We start from the raw sequence: 21,702 nt of genomic DNA on the forward strand, positions 1-21,702 counted from the left end.
CATGGTTTGAAATCATGCATGGCACGGAAGGTTCCCCTGCTTAAACCAGCACATGTCCAGGCACGTCTTAAGTTTGCCAATGACCATTTGTATGATCCAGAGGAGTCATGGGAGAAAGTCATGTGGTCAGATGAGATCAAAATAGAACTTTTGGGTCATAATTCCACTAAACGTGTTTGGAGGAAGAAGAATGATGAGTACCATCCAAGAACACCATCCCTACTGTGAAGCATGGGGTGGTAGCATCATGCTTTGGGGTGTTTTTCTGCACATGGGACAGGCGACTGCACTGTATTAAGGAGAGGATGACCGGGGCCACGTATTGCGAGATTTTGGGGAACAACCTCCTTCCCTCAGTTAGAGCATTGAAGATGGGTCGAGGCTGGGTCTTCCAACAGCCAGGATAACCAAGGAGTGGCTCTGTAAGAAGCATAATAAGGTTCTGGCGTGGCCTAGCCAGTCTCCAGACCTAAACCCAATAAAGAATCTTTGGAGGGAGCTTAAACTCCGTGTTTCTCAGCGACAGGCCAGAAACCTAACTGATCTAGAGAAGATCTGTGTGGAGGAGTGGGCCAAAATCCCTCCTGCAGTGTGTGCAAACCTGGTGAAAAACTACAGGAAACATTTGACCTCTGTAATTGCAAACAAAGGCTACTGTACCAAATATTAACATTGACTTTCTCAGGTCCTCAAATACTTATTTGCAGCTGTATCATACAAATAAATAGTTAAAAAAATCATACATTGTGATTTCTGTTTTTTTTTTTAGATTATGTCTCACAGTGGACATGCACCTACGATGACAATTTCAGACCCCTCCATGATTTCTAAGTGGGAGAACTTGCAAAATAGCAGGGTGTTCATATACTTATTTTCCTCACTGTATATATAATGTAAAATTGGGCTAAGCTGGATTGTGTGTTTATATTGGGAATCAAAGTGATGTCATGATAATCATTTCTAATGCCGTTACTATTTCCACGGTTGGGGTTTAATTGATTGAGAAAACAAGGCTTTACTAACTCAGTGGTCTTCCAGGCAAGATTCTTGGGAACTGCAAAGGTCATCCTATTCACTATAATCTGAGGTTTTCCCCCAAACTTGTACCAGAAAGTCGGAGACACAGCTGTATAGGATGTCTTTAATTTTTCCCTTCACTTGAACTAGGAGACCCGAAACTGTACTGTGCCCCCAAAGCCAGCTCAATGAAGATATGCTTTACATGGGTTAGAGTGGAAGATCTCCTGCTATAGAATAGTGATGGCTCCTTCATAAACGATTTTGAAAGAGTCTTCAATGTGACTGGACGTGCATAAAGCATTTGCAAAATCTCTGTAGGTTACGTACATAAATCAGAATGGAGTAGTTCATCTCTCGACTTTTCTTGTGTGAGTTGTTTGTTCTTTGATCATGTGACTCCCACATACGCTATGCAGTTATATATGTATATATAAATTATTGGAACTATAATTAAAGTTGGTGTTTGTAGACGTGTTGGGAGATCTAATTATGGAAAAGTTAACATTTCGTTTTATTTCTGATCAAAGGAACGAGATGAACTAAACGACAAAAACAAAAAAAATTCATTCATTTTGGTGAATGAGATTCAAAGAACCGAATATAAACAATATATAGAACTATAGAGCTCTGACCTCAACCCTATTGAACACCTTTTAGATGAATGAACAATGTCTGCACTCCAGACTACCTCCTCACCTACATCACTTCCTGTCTTTATGAACACCCTCGTAGCTGACAGAGTCTCACAGAAACCTCCCCAATTACACTTCAAAATCAAATGGAACATCTTTAAATGAGAGTGGAGGTTCTTACATGGGACAGGATGTTCACACCTGAATGTTAAAGAGCATCACCAGTGTTATTCTTGTAATCAAACACCTTTATTAAACCTCCTTTTGGGTCACTGTGACCTTCACAACAGAAACACACTCCAAGCACCTGTTTGCTGTTAGAGAAGCGAATCCGATAACGATCAGCAGTGTGTTTACACATGCAAAATACATACCTTTATAGACACGGTAACCAAGTCATAGAAACGTGGATGTAGATCATTGAACGCTTGAAGAGGAACCTCTGGATGACATCAGATTATACTAGTGATAAAGTCTATAAATCACAGATAAAACAGCGGTCTGACAGGGGGGTGTAAACATATCGTAAATCCTGATGTAAATGGTGTATGAAAGTGTTGAAAGGATGTCAAGTGAGTGTCCTGGAAGAAAAACCTGACTGATTCCAGTTTTTAATAACGGCTTTATGTGCCACAACCCTGGATTTTAGACTGGACCATTCTATCTTTAGAGGATTATAACCACTTTGCTAAGCCTTGGTGAACACCATACCGCAATGATAGAAGTGTAATGAAATGGACATTTGGTGCCACCAAGATGAGGATGGGTTCTTTTGAGCTTGGTTCCTCTCACAGTTTCTTCCTCATGCCAGCACAAGGTGGTCACTACTGGCTCACTGATTTAAAAAAAAAAAAAGTTGTTATACACCAATAGATGGCAGCAGGCACAGTCACAGGGTGCACCAACCTTCATAAGTCAGTTTGCCAAAAGACAGTGCTGTGTACATTGGGAGCCCGGTGCTAATCTGACTACTTGTGACCAAGTCTGCGATTTCATCATGGACAGCAAGTCGGACCAAAGCGCAAACGCAACAAAATTGGGTAACTGAAAGAGGAGTTCACTTCTGCATTCACCCTATTTGCTAAATTGGTCTGTTGACTTCGCCCTCTTCCTGAAGATGATGAAGCTCGAAGGTCGCCTGGGACACCATTGTGGAGATCCAGCACAAATAGAAGGTGCTTGACTTCAAAAAGAAGACTTCTGACATCTTTGTGTCCTGTAAGCTGGGAGCTCTATAGCTGTGCAAGGGGACCATTTTGAAGATGGCATTAAGGTAGATAAAAAGTGCTTTCTAGTAAACAGCTGGTCTCACCTTTTTGATTCCACCTCAAGAAACAAACTTGTACATTATTGGAGGTTATAATGCAATGTAGAAATGGCTTTACAGGGTTACAATATTCAATAATAAAAACAATTGTTGGGGGTTTGCCCCATGTTTACACAGAAACCAGTGCCACAATGCTGTATAAATAGTAATTATGTAAAGTGAAGACACGCAACACAATTTAATCTCACAAATGTTTATTGTGCAGATGAAAATGTAAGACACTCGCTAATGAGAGACAGAAGACAGCTTCAGAAGAGGTAAAGCACGTTTACCTCAGGTTATGTAGACAGTGGCTGATTGACTTCATGATTGAATTGCGCAGAACTATAGACTTCATGAACACTGATTTACTGTGATCGACTGTAAACTTTCAGGGCAATACCAAGGCAACAGTTTACAACCAAGCAAAAAAAAGAGCCTATGTTCAAATCTAAGTGCTTAAATAAACACAAAAAAACAAAAGTGCTTGAGCAGGTCACTACTAAGCGAGTCATGTGATCGGCGTGGACAGATTTGAAGACTGCTCACTGGTGAAGGTGAAACATGTACACTTATGGAAATCTGTGCTGTTGTAGAATCACCTCCTCTGTGTATACGACAGTGGAACTCTGCTTTGCTTATAAAACATGACAATCTGGAATACAAACGAAGAGTTTTTTGGTGAACAGCACGTGGCGAAATGAATAGCAGTTTCACAGTGTAGAAAAGTTTTAAGAAAAGAAAACGGGTGGTGAGGTTGGTTGGCACGCTGCAGTGACAGTTCTGCATAGCTGAAGGAAAACCAGGCAGGGTGGCACTGTAGCCATGGTATCTACGCTCACATTTCAAAACATCACTCTAAAAAAAAAAAAAATAATAATAACGTAAAGGAGCCCTTGTAGGACGTCTCTCCCCGGACCACGCTTCACACTATTTCAGGAAGGCAGAAAGCTTTTTCTCGATGTTGTCGAAAGAGTCCATTCCCATGTAGTCAGCTTGGCCCTGTTCCCAGCGCTGTTTACGCTCTGCTGAGGAGAGAGGAGGCAGACCAGGAAGAGCCTGAGGCTGAAACTCCTCCTGTCAGAACAGAGCGAGCAAAGAAATGTGAAAACGTGCACTCTCACATCTTACACAACCTAGTGTCCATTACAATATGACATGCTTGAGATCCACAGCTCTTTATGGAGGAATGGGCTCTGGTCCTTTGCCAACATCAGACATAAGAGAATTCATGGACCTTTGCTTTTTCCATTATATCCATCAACATTTCTATATAGCCATCTATCTACATCCCTCTATATATTTATCCACATTTCTTTATTCAGCCATCCCTCCCTCCCTCCATACACACCCTTACTCAGCCTTCACCAAAAGTAAAATGTTAATTAAGCCATGTTTCCTTAGATTTGGTGTAGTTTACGGGAAACCTCTGTTGTAGGTTGGTGCTTGAGCACATTTAAAAACCACACACTTGTATAGCAGAGTGCAGATATACAGCTAACTTCAGTGCTTCAGTGTTCTCCAGTTCATAAGTGCTGGTGTTGAAAGCTCACCTGAACTGTGAATTCACTAGGCTGGTCTGCCAGTTCTTGCTGCTGCTTCAGGGGAAGCACACAGCTGCTGTAAAGACTCCACCACTCCAGGAGATAGCCAGGGTGTGACGAGGCCTCCTGCACATCTCCCTGCACTCTTCTCTGATTGGGGTCGTAGGTGTAGCTCCATGGCTTCGTCTTTCCAAGGAAGTGCACCACTTTGGCGTTTGAGCCGTACCTGAGGAATGGAGGTGGTTAAAGCTGATACAGTTTGTACACTAGACTGTAGTTCAGGTGAAGTTTATCTACATACTCTGCTCTTCATGAACTTCATTCACCTAATAGTACAAAGACTAAAGTCAAGGTTATGAGATCATTTGTCAATTAACCGGCACAGATAGTTGATCGCTAAAACGATTGGCAAAAATCCACTGCGATAGTTTTTCCGGCTTTCGGTCATTATGAGAGCACCCTCTAGAGGCGATTTACTGACACTGCCGTTTTTACATGGGAGATTCCACGAAGAGCGCTATATAATTTATTGATAATATAATTATACTGATTTACATATTTATCTTCCGATTGTTTTTGTAATAAAGTTCAGTACAATTTTATATGGAGTGTTGAGTTAGCCAAGTTAAAATCCAATCAGATTAAACATAACATTTTAATACCAACAGCTTTGTAAAAATCGCAGAATACAATCTCTTTGCCCTTAGATAGTTGCTAAGGCTGTATGAATGCTGACCATTAATGAACAAAGTTTGGTTGTCCAACAAGCTTCATATCCAGCCAATAAAATGTTTGGTCCAATTGAACCACAGTCCCACTGAACTTAACCCGATGTCCTGTAATATGTCTTGCACGTATCGTGTTACATCCTTAATATACTCCATGCCATGTGAATGTTCAGGACCAGCTGAAACTGCATTCTCCTCAACTAATTCGAGATGGTGATTATGATATTGCAGATCAAGTCATGAGCATGGTAACAAATGAACAACAGTTTACACAGCCGCAATATCAACAAGAAACCAACTGCTGCATGATTAACATTCACTGACCAGAGCTTTCGTCACTTTGCCAGGTTGGTATCAATTGAGCTTAAATACCAGGACAAAAACTCCCCTGCATCTCAATCCACAGCACAAGGAATACAATACCCTGAGTAAAGTCAGTAAAACCAGGCCAGTAGTCATTTGATTGGCTGCTAGATGGTGCATGTTTCCATTAGAGACAAGATGACAGACTTTTAAATAGACATTAGGCTGAGCCCTTAAACCCAGGCAGCTACAGGGGTGTCCCGCTTCCTCAAGCCCATCGAGCCGAGGTCCTTTAATCAGCAATGCTATTTTCAGCTGGTGGAGTTAGTCCTACACATGGACATTTAATCGCCCTCTCGCCATCACAGTGTCTACGGAGCACATGACTCTCAGTGAAACCCGATCCTACTGCCATGTCGTCACAGGGCAGCGTTCATGTGACCCCCGGTTTCTTGTAACTCTACACGCCGAGCTAATCCCAAATCTTAAACTCTGACTACCGTATTTTTCCGTGTATAAGACGACCCCATGTATTAGACGACTCCCACTTAATTGCCCCAAAATTAAGAAAAAAATATTTAGTAATTAGCCAACATTTACATACCAGTACTACACTGTAGTGTGCATCACACTTTACATTACCAGTCCCTGTCGCATCTGCGTTCTTATTGGTTTGTTCAGAATCAGCTGACGTCAGTTACATAAGGCTTGTGATTGGAGGAAGCCCATTTGCAGAAACAAGGTATGGGCAGTTTCGCATCCGTGCGGTTCTCTCCTCGGCTTACTTCAGTGTGCAAGTCTAGACCCTAAAAATTGTCTAATGATTTTAAAGTAAGTCTTATACACAGAAAAATACGGTAAATAAGCTATAAAGCAGACATGTGTACTTACTGTTTAAATGCAGGAAGGTAAGTGTAGATCGCTATGCTGCTCATGTTGTAGATAAACGGGAGGTGTTTTCTGATGTCTGATGTCGCCCAGTCGCTGAAATAACCGTTGAGCACGCCTTGATCTCCACCTGAACAGCAGACAAGAGCACGTTTAGAAACCTGCCCTTCTCACATAGCAGTGGATTTAAAGGGAGTTGAACATTCGTTGAAAATTTAATGAAGCGACAACGGGTGATGGAAAGATCAAGACATCATGGAGCCAAAATTCCATTTGAACAAAAGCTTGAATGGTAGATCATTCTCCAGCCAAAAGAAACAATTTACAGCAGAGCCAGTGTAGTGCAATTACACAAAACATGGTTAAAACATTAAGCAACACAACCCAGGCTTTACACACCATTTCCCCAATTCTTAGCTTTTACAAGCCGTTGCAAAATTTGTACCAACATGACCATGAAAGATTGGCTAGATTTGTATAAAGTTTGGTGGTGGTGGTGTGAATGTTTTCCTGGCACCCCCCCACGCAGACATAATTTCATCATTCCATGGCTACAGTTTATTCCCGCTCTGACGCACATGTCCAGCATGACAATGAGTCATGTCACAAAAGCATGAAGTGCTGTAATCTGCTTGGAATTATGGCGATCTGGTTTTAAAGCTTTGGAGTCGATTGAATACAACCATATCGCTGATATCTAGAGGGATGAATGAGCAGCACCACAGCTGACTGTAGAACTCTCACCCAATGTATTTGACCTTAACCAAGTTGAAAACCAGAAAATTGTTAATAGATAAACAATAATATATAATAAACATTTGTATAGTTTGGTGGATGAATAATCTCATTTGAGATTTTGCTCTCATCAGGTTCAACATGCCAACACTTTCTCCTTGATTACTGCTACTCACCAAAAGTCCATTGTTCCTAGTCAAGGTCAGACTCTCAATGCACTCATTCACTCTGTAGCTTTTCAGAGCGCAGAGAAACTCTGGTATGAGCATCTGGTACACACCCCATGCTGGAACAAATTTGGTAAACTAAAGTCTTTCATCTAGCCAGACATTAGACTTAGTCGTCCCACCGTACCTTAAAAACTGTATATAGTCTATACGTCTTTAATTCTTTCCAATTCTTAATTCCCTCTTAAAAATCCCACCAATTACTCTCCATAAGCTTTATAAAGGAACCTCTTAACCGGACACCAGAGCTTATTCACATGCAACATCCAAACTTGCACACGATCCATTGGAACAGCTTTTATTTTTAATTCCAAGTCATCATAAATATTCATCATTCCATCGTCTTCCTTACAATTGTTTAACCACAGACGAGTGTTGCATTACAAAACATTCTGACCTTAATACCAACAGGACACACACACACAGCCTACCGCTCCAGTTTTAAAAATAGTCCCATACATTAAGACCGGCTCGCCACACATGTGCTATATAGGGAATATTATTTGACACAGTACAGGTCAGACAGCTGTATGTTAATGGCATCCATGTGCAGGCTACAAATAGGAGAGTAACGATTAGAGGTTATTCTATAGAACATTGTGACAATTAAATTTACACATTAGTTGTCTGGTCCACATTAAAAAGATGCAGTTTTAAAAAAAAAAAAAAAAAAAAAAAGGAACCCCCACAACTTTCCCATTAGTAAGAATTATTTGGTGTATAATTTTTTTGCAGAGATTTGTAGAGCCCCAACTCCCAGGTCCTAAACACCCCCATGCACCTAAACCCACCAACAACCATGTTCCCAATTTACCTAGAACCCTCCAGTCCCCAGGCATCCCCAAGCATATAAACTACCCAGGCCCACATGCACCTAAACTATGTAGGTCCTCAAATCACCCCGATATGCATTTCTACAGGAGTGACTACTCAAACACGTTAAACAAAGCACAGCTTCATCTGTACAAGCAGAGTCTTTGCCAGACACCATGCCACAGGACCACTATGAGATGCATACACACCCCAGCAGCTACATCTGTGTACGCTTGTTCTACTTGCTAATAATTCACTCAGTAAAGTGTAGCCTGCAGTTTAAAATAGACACGCTATCAGAAGCTTGACACGGCTCAGAAAATCCTCCTGGGTGCTCAAGGCTGTACAAACATTACACAAGCTACAGCCTTCATTTGGAGAGGATGAACAGGGTTCAGGAAGAATGTACCTTGCCAACTGCCGCTTTAGTCTGGCAGAGGATGAGCGCAAGAGCTTTCGCTTATAAGCAAATAAGCAAAGAAAAACAAAAATCTCCTCGAGGTCAGGTTTTCCATGGGTTTAGTCAATCCCCCATGCCCAAACACACACAGCCAACCCTTTTGCCACTCATCACCTCAGAAATCTTTAAATGCACACACCTGTCTTGCCCTTGGCAGTTCAATAAATCCACAGGTTTCAGAGAAATGGCTCAAAAAAGGTCAAATGTTGGACTCAACGGTAATATTGTGCAGGTTCACAGAATATTGCAAGATTCCTTTCAAACGAGCTGTAAGCGTCACGCTACCCGGTAATATTGCAAGAAAAGAAAACTTTAAAAAGGTCAGTGTGTTCATCTTGCATACCACAGAGCAATCCTACTGAAAATAAACCCCCATTAAAATAGTTTACATGCTTTCAGACCATATTTGTTTAATTCCCATAAGTATCCGTTACCAGATACTCCACAAATCCATGACTTAAAGTAAACAAACTCATCTGTAACCACAAGAAGGAGAAAGTCATTAAAACATGAGTCCATCAAGACTGCCATGTCAAGACTGGCTCCTGTTCACAGAAGAGCCAGGATTCAACTTACATTAACATTAAGGTTGTGTTAAGCTTAGAAGCAGAAGAAATTGATTCTCAAACCCTTACACTTACGCTTGTTTAAATTCGACGAGGGATAAATTGACATCTAGACAAATGGGTCAGAGCATCTCCAAAACTGTAGCTCTTGTGGGATGTTACTGGTCTGCAGTGGTCAGTCTCAATAGTGGTCCAAGGAAGAAACAGTGGTGAACCAGTGACGGGGTTGAGGGTGGCTGAGGCTCATTGATGCACATGGGGAGCGAAGGCTGGTCCGTGTGGTCCGATCCAACAGACTGACTTCAGCAATTTCAGCTACAGGAGCTCGTGTTAGTTCTCGTTTTGCTGCCAAAAACAGCCCTGAACCATCAAGCATCAATATTAGGCAGGTGGACTAATGGGTATGTACATACCATGTGCCTGATATCTATAGAAACCTTGCAGAAACATCTGCAGTAACTTGTTGCTGGCTGCCTGTTTGACCACCTTTTCCTGTAAAACTGCTCGTGTGTACTGGTGAAATTGTTAACAGTGATTTTAAGCTACACGAACACATTTCACTGATTAAAATAAAGTAGGATTTTGTAAAGCTCTGAACTATAAAAGCTCCTATGTTGATGATCCCCTGAAGCAGAATATCCAATCACAACCTGAACCGACTTCCATTTAGATGTTTTGGTGCTGGGATTTGAACTCATGAACCATCAAAAGATCCAATTCTTTAACCAAATGAGCTACCACCTCCTTACACAGAAAACCTAGCCTAGGAACACTGGATTTAAAACAAGATATTTAATGTTCCTACCATATCTATTGTTAGAGTTAGATCAGCAGCTCAGCTTTGTCCTTTGGCTCAGTTTACAAAAGACTGCTGAACATGCAGTTATGCCAAGACAAACACCAATAAAAGGGTTATTAACCCCATTAACAATCAACTACATTAAATACAGCAGTACAGAAGCAGCCTGAAAAAGGCTTTTTGTTTGCACATTGACTCTGGTCCAATTTCCTCACATGGAGAAGGAACACTGAGAGGAAAAAGCTTTACTTAAAAGCTTCATACATTAATGGGGCATAATGAAACAGGACAGTAAAATTACACCTGTCAGGATGAGACACAGAAAACCCATTAGGTCACCAAGCATAAAAGCTGTTCAGAGAGATTTCAGCTTGAACAGATGGCAGGAATGTAGAACACTGAGATTCTAGTCCATGGTGAGAATAAGCCATTTCAGAAAGAACCACCACACCCAGGCTGAACATAAATCTGGAAGGAGAAGATGGCCACATGCCAATGCTGGACACAGGCACAGCAAAGACCCTGAAAAAACTCTATTCAACACTGGGTAAACATTTAAAGGTTTTCGCCATACTATTTATTTATTTATTTATTTTTTTATTTTTTTAAATGCCAATGATGAAGCCATGTTCATGATCACTTCACACTTCGGCTGTTTCCAGGACACTTGCACACAAGCCCATTTTTATCAAGTGTGACTAAATACATTGGAACTCCTCAAGATTAATGTAATTTCTTTTGGCCACTTGTGCTGTAATCCACTATACAACCCCCTAAACAACTTACAAATCAAGATACAAGTCGAACCTGATGCTCCCAAATCTGTACAAGGCTCAAATTGTAGGCCACAGATCTTAGTGAAGGCAAAAAAAGGAAACTTCTACAGTAAAAGATTTGTTGTACAACATTTTCTTTATATTGAGAAAAAAAAATCTAAACAAAATGTATTATACATCATGTTTCTACCGTTTTAGAATGTTTCATTCAGGTTCCCAAACATAGAAAGACGCCTGGAAATTAACTAGACAACTAGTCGTCCAGGGAGGGGAATTGTATTGTACAATGTATTGGTTGGAGTGGAAGATCTCCTGCTATAGAGCTCTGACCTCAACCCTATTAAACAAATTTGGGATGAATGTAAATACCGAGTGCACCCCAGACCTCCTCACCTTACCTACATCAGTACTGACTTAACCAACACCCTTGTGGGTGAATGAGCACAAATCTCCACCAGCAACACTCAGAAATGTAGCGAAACATTTCCAGAAGAGTGGAAGCTGTTAGATGTTCAAAAAGCACATACTGATGGGTGGGTGGTTACTTTTGTCCATATGGTGTATTAGTCATTATTTGGGTATCTGCCAGACTCTTTGTTGCACAAGGTCATAGATTGAATCAAGATGGATAAAGCAGGGAAATATATTGGATTAGTTTAATTTTCTGACCAATTTCTCATTAAGACCAATAAAAGTCTCCCAACAAGACAGATTGACAGTTTTGGCCCAGGAGCAGAAACCATTTCCAAGACACACTAGCTAATTTTCCAGGGTTTTCAATGAACGCATTCTCATACGATTGGTGTTTCAAGCATTTTGGAAGGTTTTATTCACATTTCGAAACAGACACAAGGGCACTGTGTATTACATCAAATACAATTCCAAATTTCCTGACATGTCTACAAGTCAAGTCATCTCCTAGACTCCAGATATGAAAAAAAAAAAAAAAAAAAAAAAAGAGGTAAAGTCGAGAATTAAGGATCTTGACGCAATTGCCCATTTAGCACTACAATTAAAATATGCCATTTCAGAATTAAACGTAGTTTGAATGTGCCTAACTTCAGAAGAAATTTGCATATCTTGCATAAACATCAGCTCCGATTAGCATGGTGTGTTCATAGAAATGTTCGCTAGTTCACAAACAGCAGTGTCTCAAATATAGGAAAAGATCAGCATTCAATTTTGATCAAACTACACTGACTTCATCTTCCCATATCAACTACAAAGTCCTGTTGCTTAAGCACTTTAAAGCTCTAAAAAGGTTAAACTCCTGATGCCAAGCCCCTGAAGCAACACAAATCCACAACTTTTATGAACGTCTGCAGCAGGTCTACATTTTATTGCCAACATTTAAAATGTTCTAGTCGGCTAGTATACAGGTTTCTCCAGCTTTGAACCTGGAATCCGTTCTTTAAATTTCACTTCGCTCAGCTCTCAAAGTAATAAAGGATATAAAAACAGAGTGGCTCTGTGGAGCTTAGGTCCTAAACCATGTTTACAATCCAGAAGAGGCACGCAAGAAAGGAGAGGGGTTTACTTGCCATCAAAGCTGCCGTGCTCTGTACAGTACTGAAGGAGTTTTCCGTAGGTCTCGTTGGAGGGGCAGAAGACGAACACGCCCGAGTTGAAGCAGTCAGGCCATCCGGGATCCGGAGCCGCTGATAATTCCTCTCGGTCAAACAGTTCATCAATGTTCGCTACTGCCTGAACACAAGATCACAAACACCTGTACATAACACTTATAACAAAAAGAAGATCCAAACAATAGTCTGATTACTTTAACAGCACCTTGAGTTTCACTAATACAATGATTTAACAGTTAAAGACACTGAAATACTATCAAGTCATTTTATACCCATGTTGCAAGCAAAACCAACAAATACGCCAAGAACACTCATGCACTATACAATACGATTTTTCACAATTCTATAAAAACAAGTTTATAGAACTAAAATCGAAATTTTTGTACACCAATGTATAACAATTATATATACACTGGATGCCTATATCTTCACAACTGAAAAAAATCTGTGTCAAAACAATTTCATTATATTTACAGATTTTTTTTTTAAACAGTTGTTTAAATGTGGCTTTCGCTTTTTTTTTTTTTTTTTTTTTTTTTATACAAGTACACTTGTATAAATACCCTGAATTCATTTTTCAAGTTATAATAAGCAAAAAAAACTAATTTAAAAATGTGATTAAACGAATATAATCGTCAAATTAATCAATTACCAAAGTAGTTAGTTGCAGCCCCAAGTGTTCTACAAAAAAAAAAACACCCTGAACCTGCTGCTCACTCGATGGACACAACAGAGTGTATAATGACAATGTGGACACCATGTAAACGTGATCAGAGATCAGAAAACATGGCAGATTAAATTCCTTAGTTGAGATACTACGATCTGTGATGTACCACATTCCACACAAACCCTCTGCCTCTTACCATAGTGTCTGCATCCATAAACACACATTTGGAGTAGTGCGTGAGTGTCCAGCAGTGGAGCTTAGTAAAGGTCACTCCCAGGTCTGGTCTCTGCATCATGGCCAGATGTGCGGTGTCCCCACTGTCCAACACGTCCACCAGCCTGACCTCATCGTACAGCGTCTGAAGCACTGCCCTAAAGAAGACGAGCGGAAACACGAGTCAGTGTAATGCTGGTATCTTTAATCATCCAAAGCTTACATCTGATAACACAACCTGCTGCCTTTTCAAAATATAACATGGCTGAATGCCATAAACCTCCATAGATCTTAAATAGGTAAAACAAGATCACTGAATATAAATGTAACTGTCATTTTGAGTCAAAACGATATTGTATTGAACAAGTCAGGACTTGAGAGCAGAGATTTGACTGCATACGTGTTGAACAACACTCCCACACAAACACAGATACTCACGCATGTCTTCTCGCATCGTCCAAATGTCTGCTCGCTTATTTCTCTCACTTCATGTACTTTAAACTGCATGTCATGGAGCATCAAATTAGTGCCAACTGTATTATTAGGCCATGTTTGAGCCAAGACACACAATAAGTCTTGGAAAGGGAATAACCAGCAGGAACCTGCACCACCAACAACTACACAACCAACAGCAAAGCCAAATTACATTATTGTGTACAGAGATCTCACTTTTTACTCACCAATATATAATTATACAAAAGCAAGCATACTTGAGTGGTTATACCAAAATTAGGATTTTGTGAAGTGACATTTTGCCAATATTCCATAAAACCCACACAATTGAGTGTCATGGTGACCCTCATTTTAGACAGATCAATGAAGTAAATAAATAGAACTCCAAATAAAGTGCTTTTTAATTTTTGCATTAGCCTGAGATGATAAAGTTTAATTCCCATCCATTAAATAAATTTTTTAAGTAAGTCAATGATGTCAGGAATTGCCTTTATAATCTTCCTCTGCTCATTATTAGAAAGATTATGCTCGCTTACCTTCAGTACACAGACTAAATGTTTTATAATCATCAGATCGTGTTGTCCGAGTTTAAACCGAGACGTTTTGCGGCATCCAGATGAACATTAATCCTAGAGATTATCCTACAGCGGTGGTTAAATGCGACAATACAGATTTGTCACTGCGAAAGCTATAGGCAAAAGTAATCATGATTAATGTCAGCAGACTGCACATAACATCCTTCAAATATTAGTCAAATATTTGAGCAGTACACCATAAACGCAGGGAAATAGGAGGAAGCTGCTGCAACAAAACGCAAATCTTAAAGAATTGAATTAAAGCAAAGCAATACAATTAACTAATAATGTGTACCAATTCAGGACTGAAGTCATAGGTGAAGGAGAAACCTGCCATACAATTACATTCTTACTCTAAAACCTGCCAGCAACATAACTGATGGGACATAAGGAAAAGTAGGTGATTACAAATCTACAGTAACATTCAATGGTGCCAATTTAAGAAGCTCTGGAAGTGGAGGGCTTTAGACATCTAAAGATCTGCAAGTGAACCTGCGATTTGGGCATCATTTGGAATTTCATTTCCACCCCTGAGCAGATTAGAGTCTGGAAAGATTTCTTCCCAGTACCCAGAGAGATGGTGGACCCAGTTGAGCAGTGGTTGCAGAGCAGAAGGATCGTGGTGTGTTTAATATGCAAAAGTACACTAACGGAAAACTGGAGTGAAACTAATTCCTGACCGAGCACTGGAGCAGAAATGCCTCAGGACCATGCACTATAGCGGAATAAAAAGGTGACGCCGGGTACTCTGGATTCACGAACATTGGCTGGGTGCTGAATTGTCCAAAAGTACTTTCGTATTTGGCAAAATTGGTGTGAAGAGGTTTGCGAAGTGGGGGATGGGTAATTTTTAAAACAGGAGCTATGAACCTCTCCTCCAGCTCCTGCTTTACAAAGTGGCCTCTTTTGCAACTTGCATGTTACGAAGTTCATGACTGAGGGAGGGGAAATGACTAGGGTGTGTTACGAGGATTGAGCTTGCTTGCAAAGCTTTATGTTCCTCATGGTCAGATTTCTAAAATGAGCACACGTCGAAAAACCCGCAAACAATAGGAGATTAAGAGCTCAAATCCCAACAAGGCCACTACCATTTGTAAACTCTGAGTGGCCAGGAAAGCACCACTCACCCACTATTCTTTACGCCATTTGGCATACGCCCCTATCCAGAGGGACTTGCATATAATCTTTATGTATCTGTATGTATTTGTTTTACAAGCATAAAAATAATGAATAAAATGAAAATGTATAATCACTAAAAATCCATCCTTAAAAAAAAAAAAGATTCAAAAACATTAAAGGACATTTCTCTCATTCACACACTTTAGCAGCTATGGGGTTAAGGGTCTTGCTCAGGGGCTAATGATTGGAAGTGGCTGTGATTTGAACTCAACCTTCAGATCTCAAGTCCAATGTCTTAACCACCCATATTTCAGATGCATTTATCCACAGCAGACTCTCATTCATAAGGCCTTTGCTCAGCATAGGCAGCTTGGCAATGATGGGATTTGAGCTCAACCTTCTGACCAGCAGTCCAACACTGACCACTGAGCCCCCACTGCCCTCTCCCCATTGAAAGAACCGACAACCCTTAGCAGGTCATGGGCATCTAGGAGCTCATCTATGTAGAAGAGGACGGATAGGACCCAAGTGCATAACATTGATTAACTGCATCTGCTTGTACTTTGTTACAAGGCATTCACCAATTTTTTTATTTTATTTTAGACCATTCTACTGAAACGTGAGGACTTGAGATTTCAGAGACACCCTTAGCATCTGGACTTCTTACACTTTAAAAAAAAAATAAATAAATAAATAAACAAAAAGCTAGTGTCATGTAAGGTTTGAAGTTATTTAGCTCAGCCATTTTAAACAATTACCAAACAGACCATCCTCCAGTGCATCTGGAAGGTATTCACAGTGCTACAAAACAACAATGTGGAAAAAGTGACATGCTGTGAATACCTTCAGGGTGCACTGTAAATATGGGCCAAAGGAAGAAAGACTAGCTAGATGGAAATGTAGAATATTTCAGCATGATTGCTACCAAAACAGTGTTAAGACTGAATGTGTAAGCTAATACAGCGGAGTGACTTGCCAAATGTTACCATTAACCATCAACAGGAAGTTGGATATAGTAGTCACCAAATTGCCCAATTTCAAATACCACAAGTTTGTACACTGTTCTGTTACACTTCACCACAATGCACAAGTTAAAATTCAGCACAGGAACCAAGATTCACGCTACACTAACTTCTGCTAATTTTAGTCTGATGACCCCATTTTAATAAACACATGGGATGCAAACACCTGAGCTTGCACTTAAACACGAGGTTAAATATGCAACACGTCAGAATTTGAAAATCAGTTTCTGCCACCATATATTCCTATATTCCTATTCCTAGGAAAAGTAGCTAGAGTTGCACCATGAATTCACTCAGACATTTATTAAAGGAGGGGAAACCTGAAGCTCAGTATTTCCCCAAATAGTGTAAGGGAACCAGCTCCCCCCAGCAGTACATTTACAAAGTCTACACCAATTCAGGAATAATTATATCAATATTATCCGCAGTCTAACACCAAAGCGCATCATTGCTCTGGTCATATGGTTTGTTGGGCTCATGGGTGAACAGGGGGCTGAATTGAACAAGTTGACACGTTACCAATTTTCTAGCATTTTACACATCCATAACCAGAAATCCAAATACTCATGATTAACACGCTGACCGATGCCTACCTGGACGGTTCTGACACGTGAGGTCCGATGAGCACCACTAGCTTCTTGGAGGTCTTATGGTTCCTCAGGGACTTCCCCAGCACCACTGCTCCTTTAGCATATTTATCGTTCGTGGCCAAGGTGACGAATGCCTGGTCTGCGAAGAGAAGATATTTATTTTCGATCACACCTATTTCACAAACAAAAGACTTTTTGTACAGACTTGTTTTGGTTAACTGAAATGTTTTCCATGACTGAAGGCCAATTAGGTCTGAGATGTGCCAGTTCTGAGAACATGCAAAGCTGGGAATTGAACAAGTATCCCTTGTATTTAATATAGAGCTTATTAAAAGCACAGAATAAGAGTCTTGCATTGGAACATGAAGACAAAATTACTTGGACATCTGACCTTTCCTAAAATGTGGTTCTTCTCCAAACTTACTACAAAGTTTGGGGGCACACAATTGTAAAGGATGTTGTATAATAAGTTTGCATTCACTTGAATTTGGAAACCTGAACCTGTAACAGCATGGCAGTGTCCCTGTGCACAAAGCCAGCTTTATGAAGATATGGTTTACATGGTTTGGAAAGGAAGATCTCCTGCTATAGAGCTCATCCCTAATGAACACCTTTCAGATGAATGAATGCTAACTGCACCCCAGGTCTCCTCACCTACCTTTAGGTCTATCAGTACCTGCCTTTACGAACACTGGTGTCTGATGAACACTAATGTTCAAGCCAAAATCTTGTGGAGCATCTTCAGAAGAGTGGAAGAATAAGAGCAAATTGGGACTAAATGTGGAATGCGATGCTCAATAAGCACATACCGTACTTAACTTTTGGGAATATAATGTATTATGAAGTTTAACTTGATCAAGAGAAAAGGTCTACTAAAAAAATAAACCCACCTACTAGCACCTTTGTTGTAAAAAGTCCATGCGCTCACTTTTTTGTAGTCAATAAATCAGCAACTTTTCACACCCCTGAGAGGTCTGAATTTATACTCATACCAGTAAGTGTAAAGAAAAGAAAAAAAAAAAAAAGTCATTATTATCTGGCTCCATTTCACACAGTGTGAATAACTACTCAGGCCTTTTCTACCTGAGCATCAACAGTAAGGGACCACCACAGTCACAATGAAGGGGAGCTCAAATACCAGCACAATCATTGTGCTGCTTCTGGGCCCTTGATCAAAGGCCTTAAACCTCAACTGTAAAAGGAGATAAATCATCCATCATTTGTATGAAGGGAGACTGACTAACAGGTGATGTAATCAAGTGATCAGCTGCCATGTTACAAGGTTTCAAATCATTTGAGCAACCAAATATATAGGCGATCCAAAATAGCAGCAGTCACATGCGTGAGCAAACAGGGCGGTTATTAACCAAGCGATAAAACATGGTGGCTATCATTTGGATGATCTAAAACTGATGTTATACTGGTGTCTGAAGATTTCCAACTCCACCTACTTCCTGTCACAATCGCACTACAGCTGTACATGACGGATCAAAAGGCTTAATTTAAAAGAAAGGAAATTTAAAAGCTCACAGCAAAACTTTTCATTGGTGACATTTAGTCTTGAATCTAAGAAACAACTTCCACTGTGAAGACGGAGAACACGCTGTTACAAAGCACCAACACTGAAGACTTCATTTCTGAGTTATGAAGTAGCCATGTGTTAACACCAGGAGCCCTGAGAGGCTCTTGTTGCCAGGTTGTGCTGTGGGTCATCTTGGCAACCACATGAGTGCTGGACCATTCTGTAAATCACTGAGGGTTTAGTGCAGAGTAAAATCTCGAGCCAAGGAGGAAAGAATGAGGCACAGTTTGGTAAATTCACCGTTGGAGTATCAGTTACATCTAATCTACACAGATTACAAAGGCGAGAATTGTATTAAATCACTCCATTGTAAGGGTTTTAACTTTACTTACTAAACCATTTAACTTCACATGCAGCTGAGATCTGGTGATTCTGATTTATAGAGCAGTTCCAAGAATTAAAACTGTGTGAATGAGAAGTGATTTTACTCTGATTATAGAGTTTTGAGCAATCCGCTAAATAATCACCTCGAGTTGATCAGTTAAGAAACGAGCATTTTTTGACGTAACCAAGGAAACAGATGAAAGCAACATATTACAAATCATACAGAAAATGTTCCATGAAGAGGAGAAATATCCACCCTGGATGGAAGAGAAGCTTCTCCAAGTTCTGTTCAGAAGCTGAATTACTACAAATTATGGTTATATATTTTCCCCATTTGCTAGTTGAACAGTTGACAACCACCATGGCAACCATGTCATTATGGTCTTAAAAATTTATTCAGGAAAAAAATAAACATTATATAAAACGGACTACGATTCAGCAGTGAATATTGAGCTACTAGCTATTATAGTTTGCTAGTTTCATTTATATGTTTTCAAATTAAAGCTAATTTCCTAAATGAAGGCATTTTAACAGCTGTTAAAAGACAAAACAGACCTGAACCTAGAACTCTTCCCCTTTTTATTTGGAGGAAATCTACATCCCTGCTTAAATGACAACTGCTTTCACAAGGGATATGATTAAACATGATTGGGTAATAAACGATTAACAGAAATCCAGATCGAAAGCAAAAAAAAATATTTTAGAAATAAAATGAAACGGTACTGAGCAAAGCAGATCTGAAGGGAAGAAAATAACCAAGTACAAGTCTTGAAAGATATACAACTACAGTATTTTTTTATGTACTGCACAACTTAAATTTAGACATGCAAAAAAAGTAAAACAATTACAAAATTTTGCATAAAAGCTAAATAGATATGGACGTCTGATCGTCTAACAGCAGCACTGCTTCTATTGAGTCTTTTCCATTGCAACAACAGTCACCTGGGCTTTTCTGTTGTGGACGATAAACACTTCTATTTAACACAAAACATGAGTCATTTACTAACAAATTCATCAATACAGTGACATTTCTCATTTAGTACAAATATCCAGCATCAAGTTTTCCCACTATGGGAAACTCAAACGAGTTTGCATTTTGAGGGTTTCTTTGTAACATGGCAGGCTGGATGTTGAGAGACAAGTGATCACAGCTCATAGCTGCTATAACAAGTGATAACAGGAACCCGCTTGCTTTATGGAAGTTACAGAACCTGTCCAGAGCTGCTTATTGTTTCTGAAACACATGCATGTGCCTTTTGTTGCAACAAACACCATCAAATTAAAAGAAAAACAAGAATTGGACAGTGAATGACAAAAAAATCGTGCAAAAAGGAGAACTGGAGAGATGTGATCAGACTGCTTCACCGGCAGACAAACATGGAAGTGGAAGGCTAATGGTTTGGGGTTGTTTTAGAGCAGGGAAGGTTGGAGACTTATTCCAGGTGAAAGGAACCAACATGGCAACCATTCCATACTTCAACACCATGCACTTCTAAGTTAAATTTTATGTTAAACTTCTATGTTAAATGTGTCAATAAGTGGGTGAAAAAACAAAATAAAAGCCACTCATGGAAAAACTCGTGTAGTATAAAAATAAATGTGTCCTTAAAAGGTTGGGAATCAACATTTTTGGGCAAAATAATGTGATAGATATGAAGAAATTAATTTTCTTTACAATTAGCAGAACGCATGGTTTTTACGTTGTATTTATTTATTTTAATGCCATATTTGAAATTATTTTTTATAAACATACACGTTCATTCATTAATGTAGGCACGTGTGCGCATGTATAAAATTACCAGCAATAAATACAATATTAAAATGTTTCCTAATCCATAAAGTATTAAAAATTAGTTTTTTTAAGCTATACACGTTTTTCCCCTCAATGAGATACCGATTTAAACCATCACGTTCTTACACATTACGTGAAACTGGCAATAAAATAACTCTATTTCCATTTTAAACAGTTTGCATTGCGCAAAAACGTCACTTCCGGTTCAAACATTGATGCGACACAGTTTCAACAGTAAAAACTTTAAGCAGTGGAGGAGTGATCAAGTGCACTAGAGAGCGGTTTGGGACACAACCCGGTGCAGGAGAAAGAGTTTCCGTGTTTGGGGTAAAAACAGGCCTTGGATTAAAGAGACAACAAAAAAGAGCGAAATTACAATTAAGTTCATGATACATTCTACAATGATTTCAGGCAGGTGTGTGTGTGTGTGTGTGTGTGTGTGTGTGTGTGTGTGTGTGCATGTGATGAGCCCAGGATGGACCGGAACCATTGTACTGATGTGCGTGTCCCAGTGTATCCGCCGTGTCGCACTCAAACCTCCGCACCTACCTGCCATTCTCTGTCTCTGTCCTCCTGCCTGATCAAAGCCACACCGCCGCCGAGCTCGGACCCACAGCTCGCATGTACACACACTCAACACACACTCAGGGAGAGACACCGTGAGCGCGCAGACGCTTTTATACCGCCCCCTCCCGGTGTCACGTGATCTGACACGCCCACTCGCCTTCCGTTCTGCAGTGGGATCGACATGTGAGCACGCCTTTCTACACGTTTATAGCTCAAAAAGGTGTATCAGGTGTAGAGACAGGGACAGAGTCAGGGGACATGGTGGACACAAACCTGGGCTTCAAGGATAATGATGCAGCTGATCATAATTACAAATGTAAACATGTTTTATATATATATCATAACACTAAATGGTTTTGCTCCCATGTATCTCTTCAGTCTTCTAACACGCTACAATCCGTCATGCTCCCTGAGATCT

The 21,702-nt window shown here is 40.0% G+C and overlaps 1 protein-coding gene across 1 annotated transcript; it reads right to left on the reverse strand.

Annotated features, from left to right (window-relative positions):
- Positions 1–3,156: 3,156 nt before the first annotated feature.
- gyg1b (glycogenin 1b) lies at positions 3,157–21,452 on the reverse strand. Its single transcript, XM_046846176.1, has 7 exons — positions 21,267–21,452; positions 17,023–17,158; positions 13,244–13,418; positions 12,339–12,501; positions 6,425–6,551; positions 4,512–4,728; positions 3,157–4,035 (listed from the first exon to the last, which is right to left on the reverse strand). Exons 1-7 carry the CDS (start codon positions 21,271–21,273, stop codon positions 3,889–3,891), a joined length of 972 nt encoding a protein of 323 aa, XP_046702132.1. The 5' UTR covers positions 21,274–21,452; the 3' UTR covers positions 3,157–3,888.
- Between the last annotated feature and the right edge of the window lie 250 nt (positions 21,453–21,702).

This window comes from Silurus meridionalis, chromosome 4 (genome assembly GCF_014805685.1).
Source record: "Silurus meridionalis isolate SWU-2019-XX chromosome 4, ASM1480568v1, whole genome shotgun sequence".
NCBI classification, from domain to species: Eukaryota; Metazoa; Chordata; class Actinopteri; order Siluriformes; family Siluridae; genus Silurus; species Silurus meridionalis.

Excerpts from the sequence above, each read along its gene's own strand:
- gyg1b (XM_046846176.1), bottom strand. Across the intron at positions 13,419-17,022 it reads CACGTGTCAGAACCGTCCAG|GGCAGTGCTTCAGACGCTGT; the intron begins GTAGGCATCGGT and ends CGTCTTCTTTAG. Across the intron at positions 6,552-12,338 it reads AGAGCACGGCAGCTTTGATG|GTGGAGATCAAGGCGTGCTC; the intron begins GCAAGTAAACCC and ends TCTGCTGTTCAG.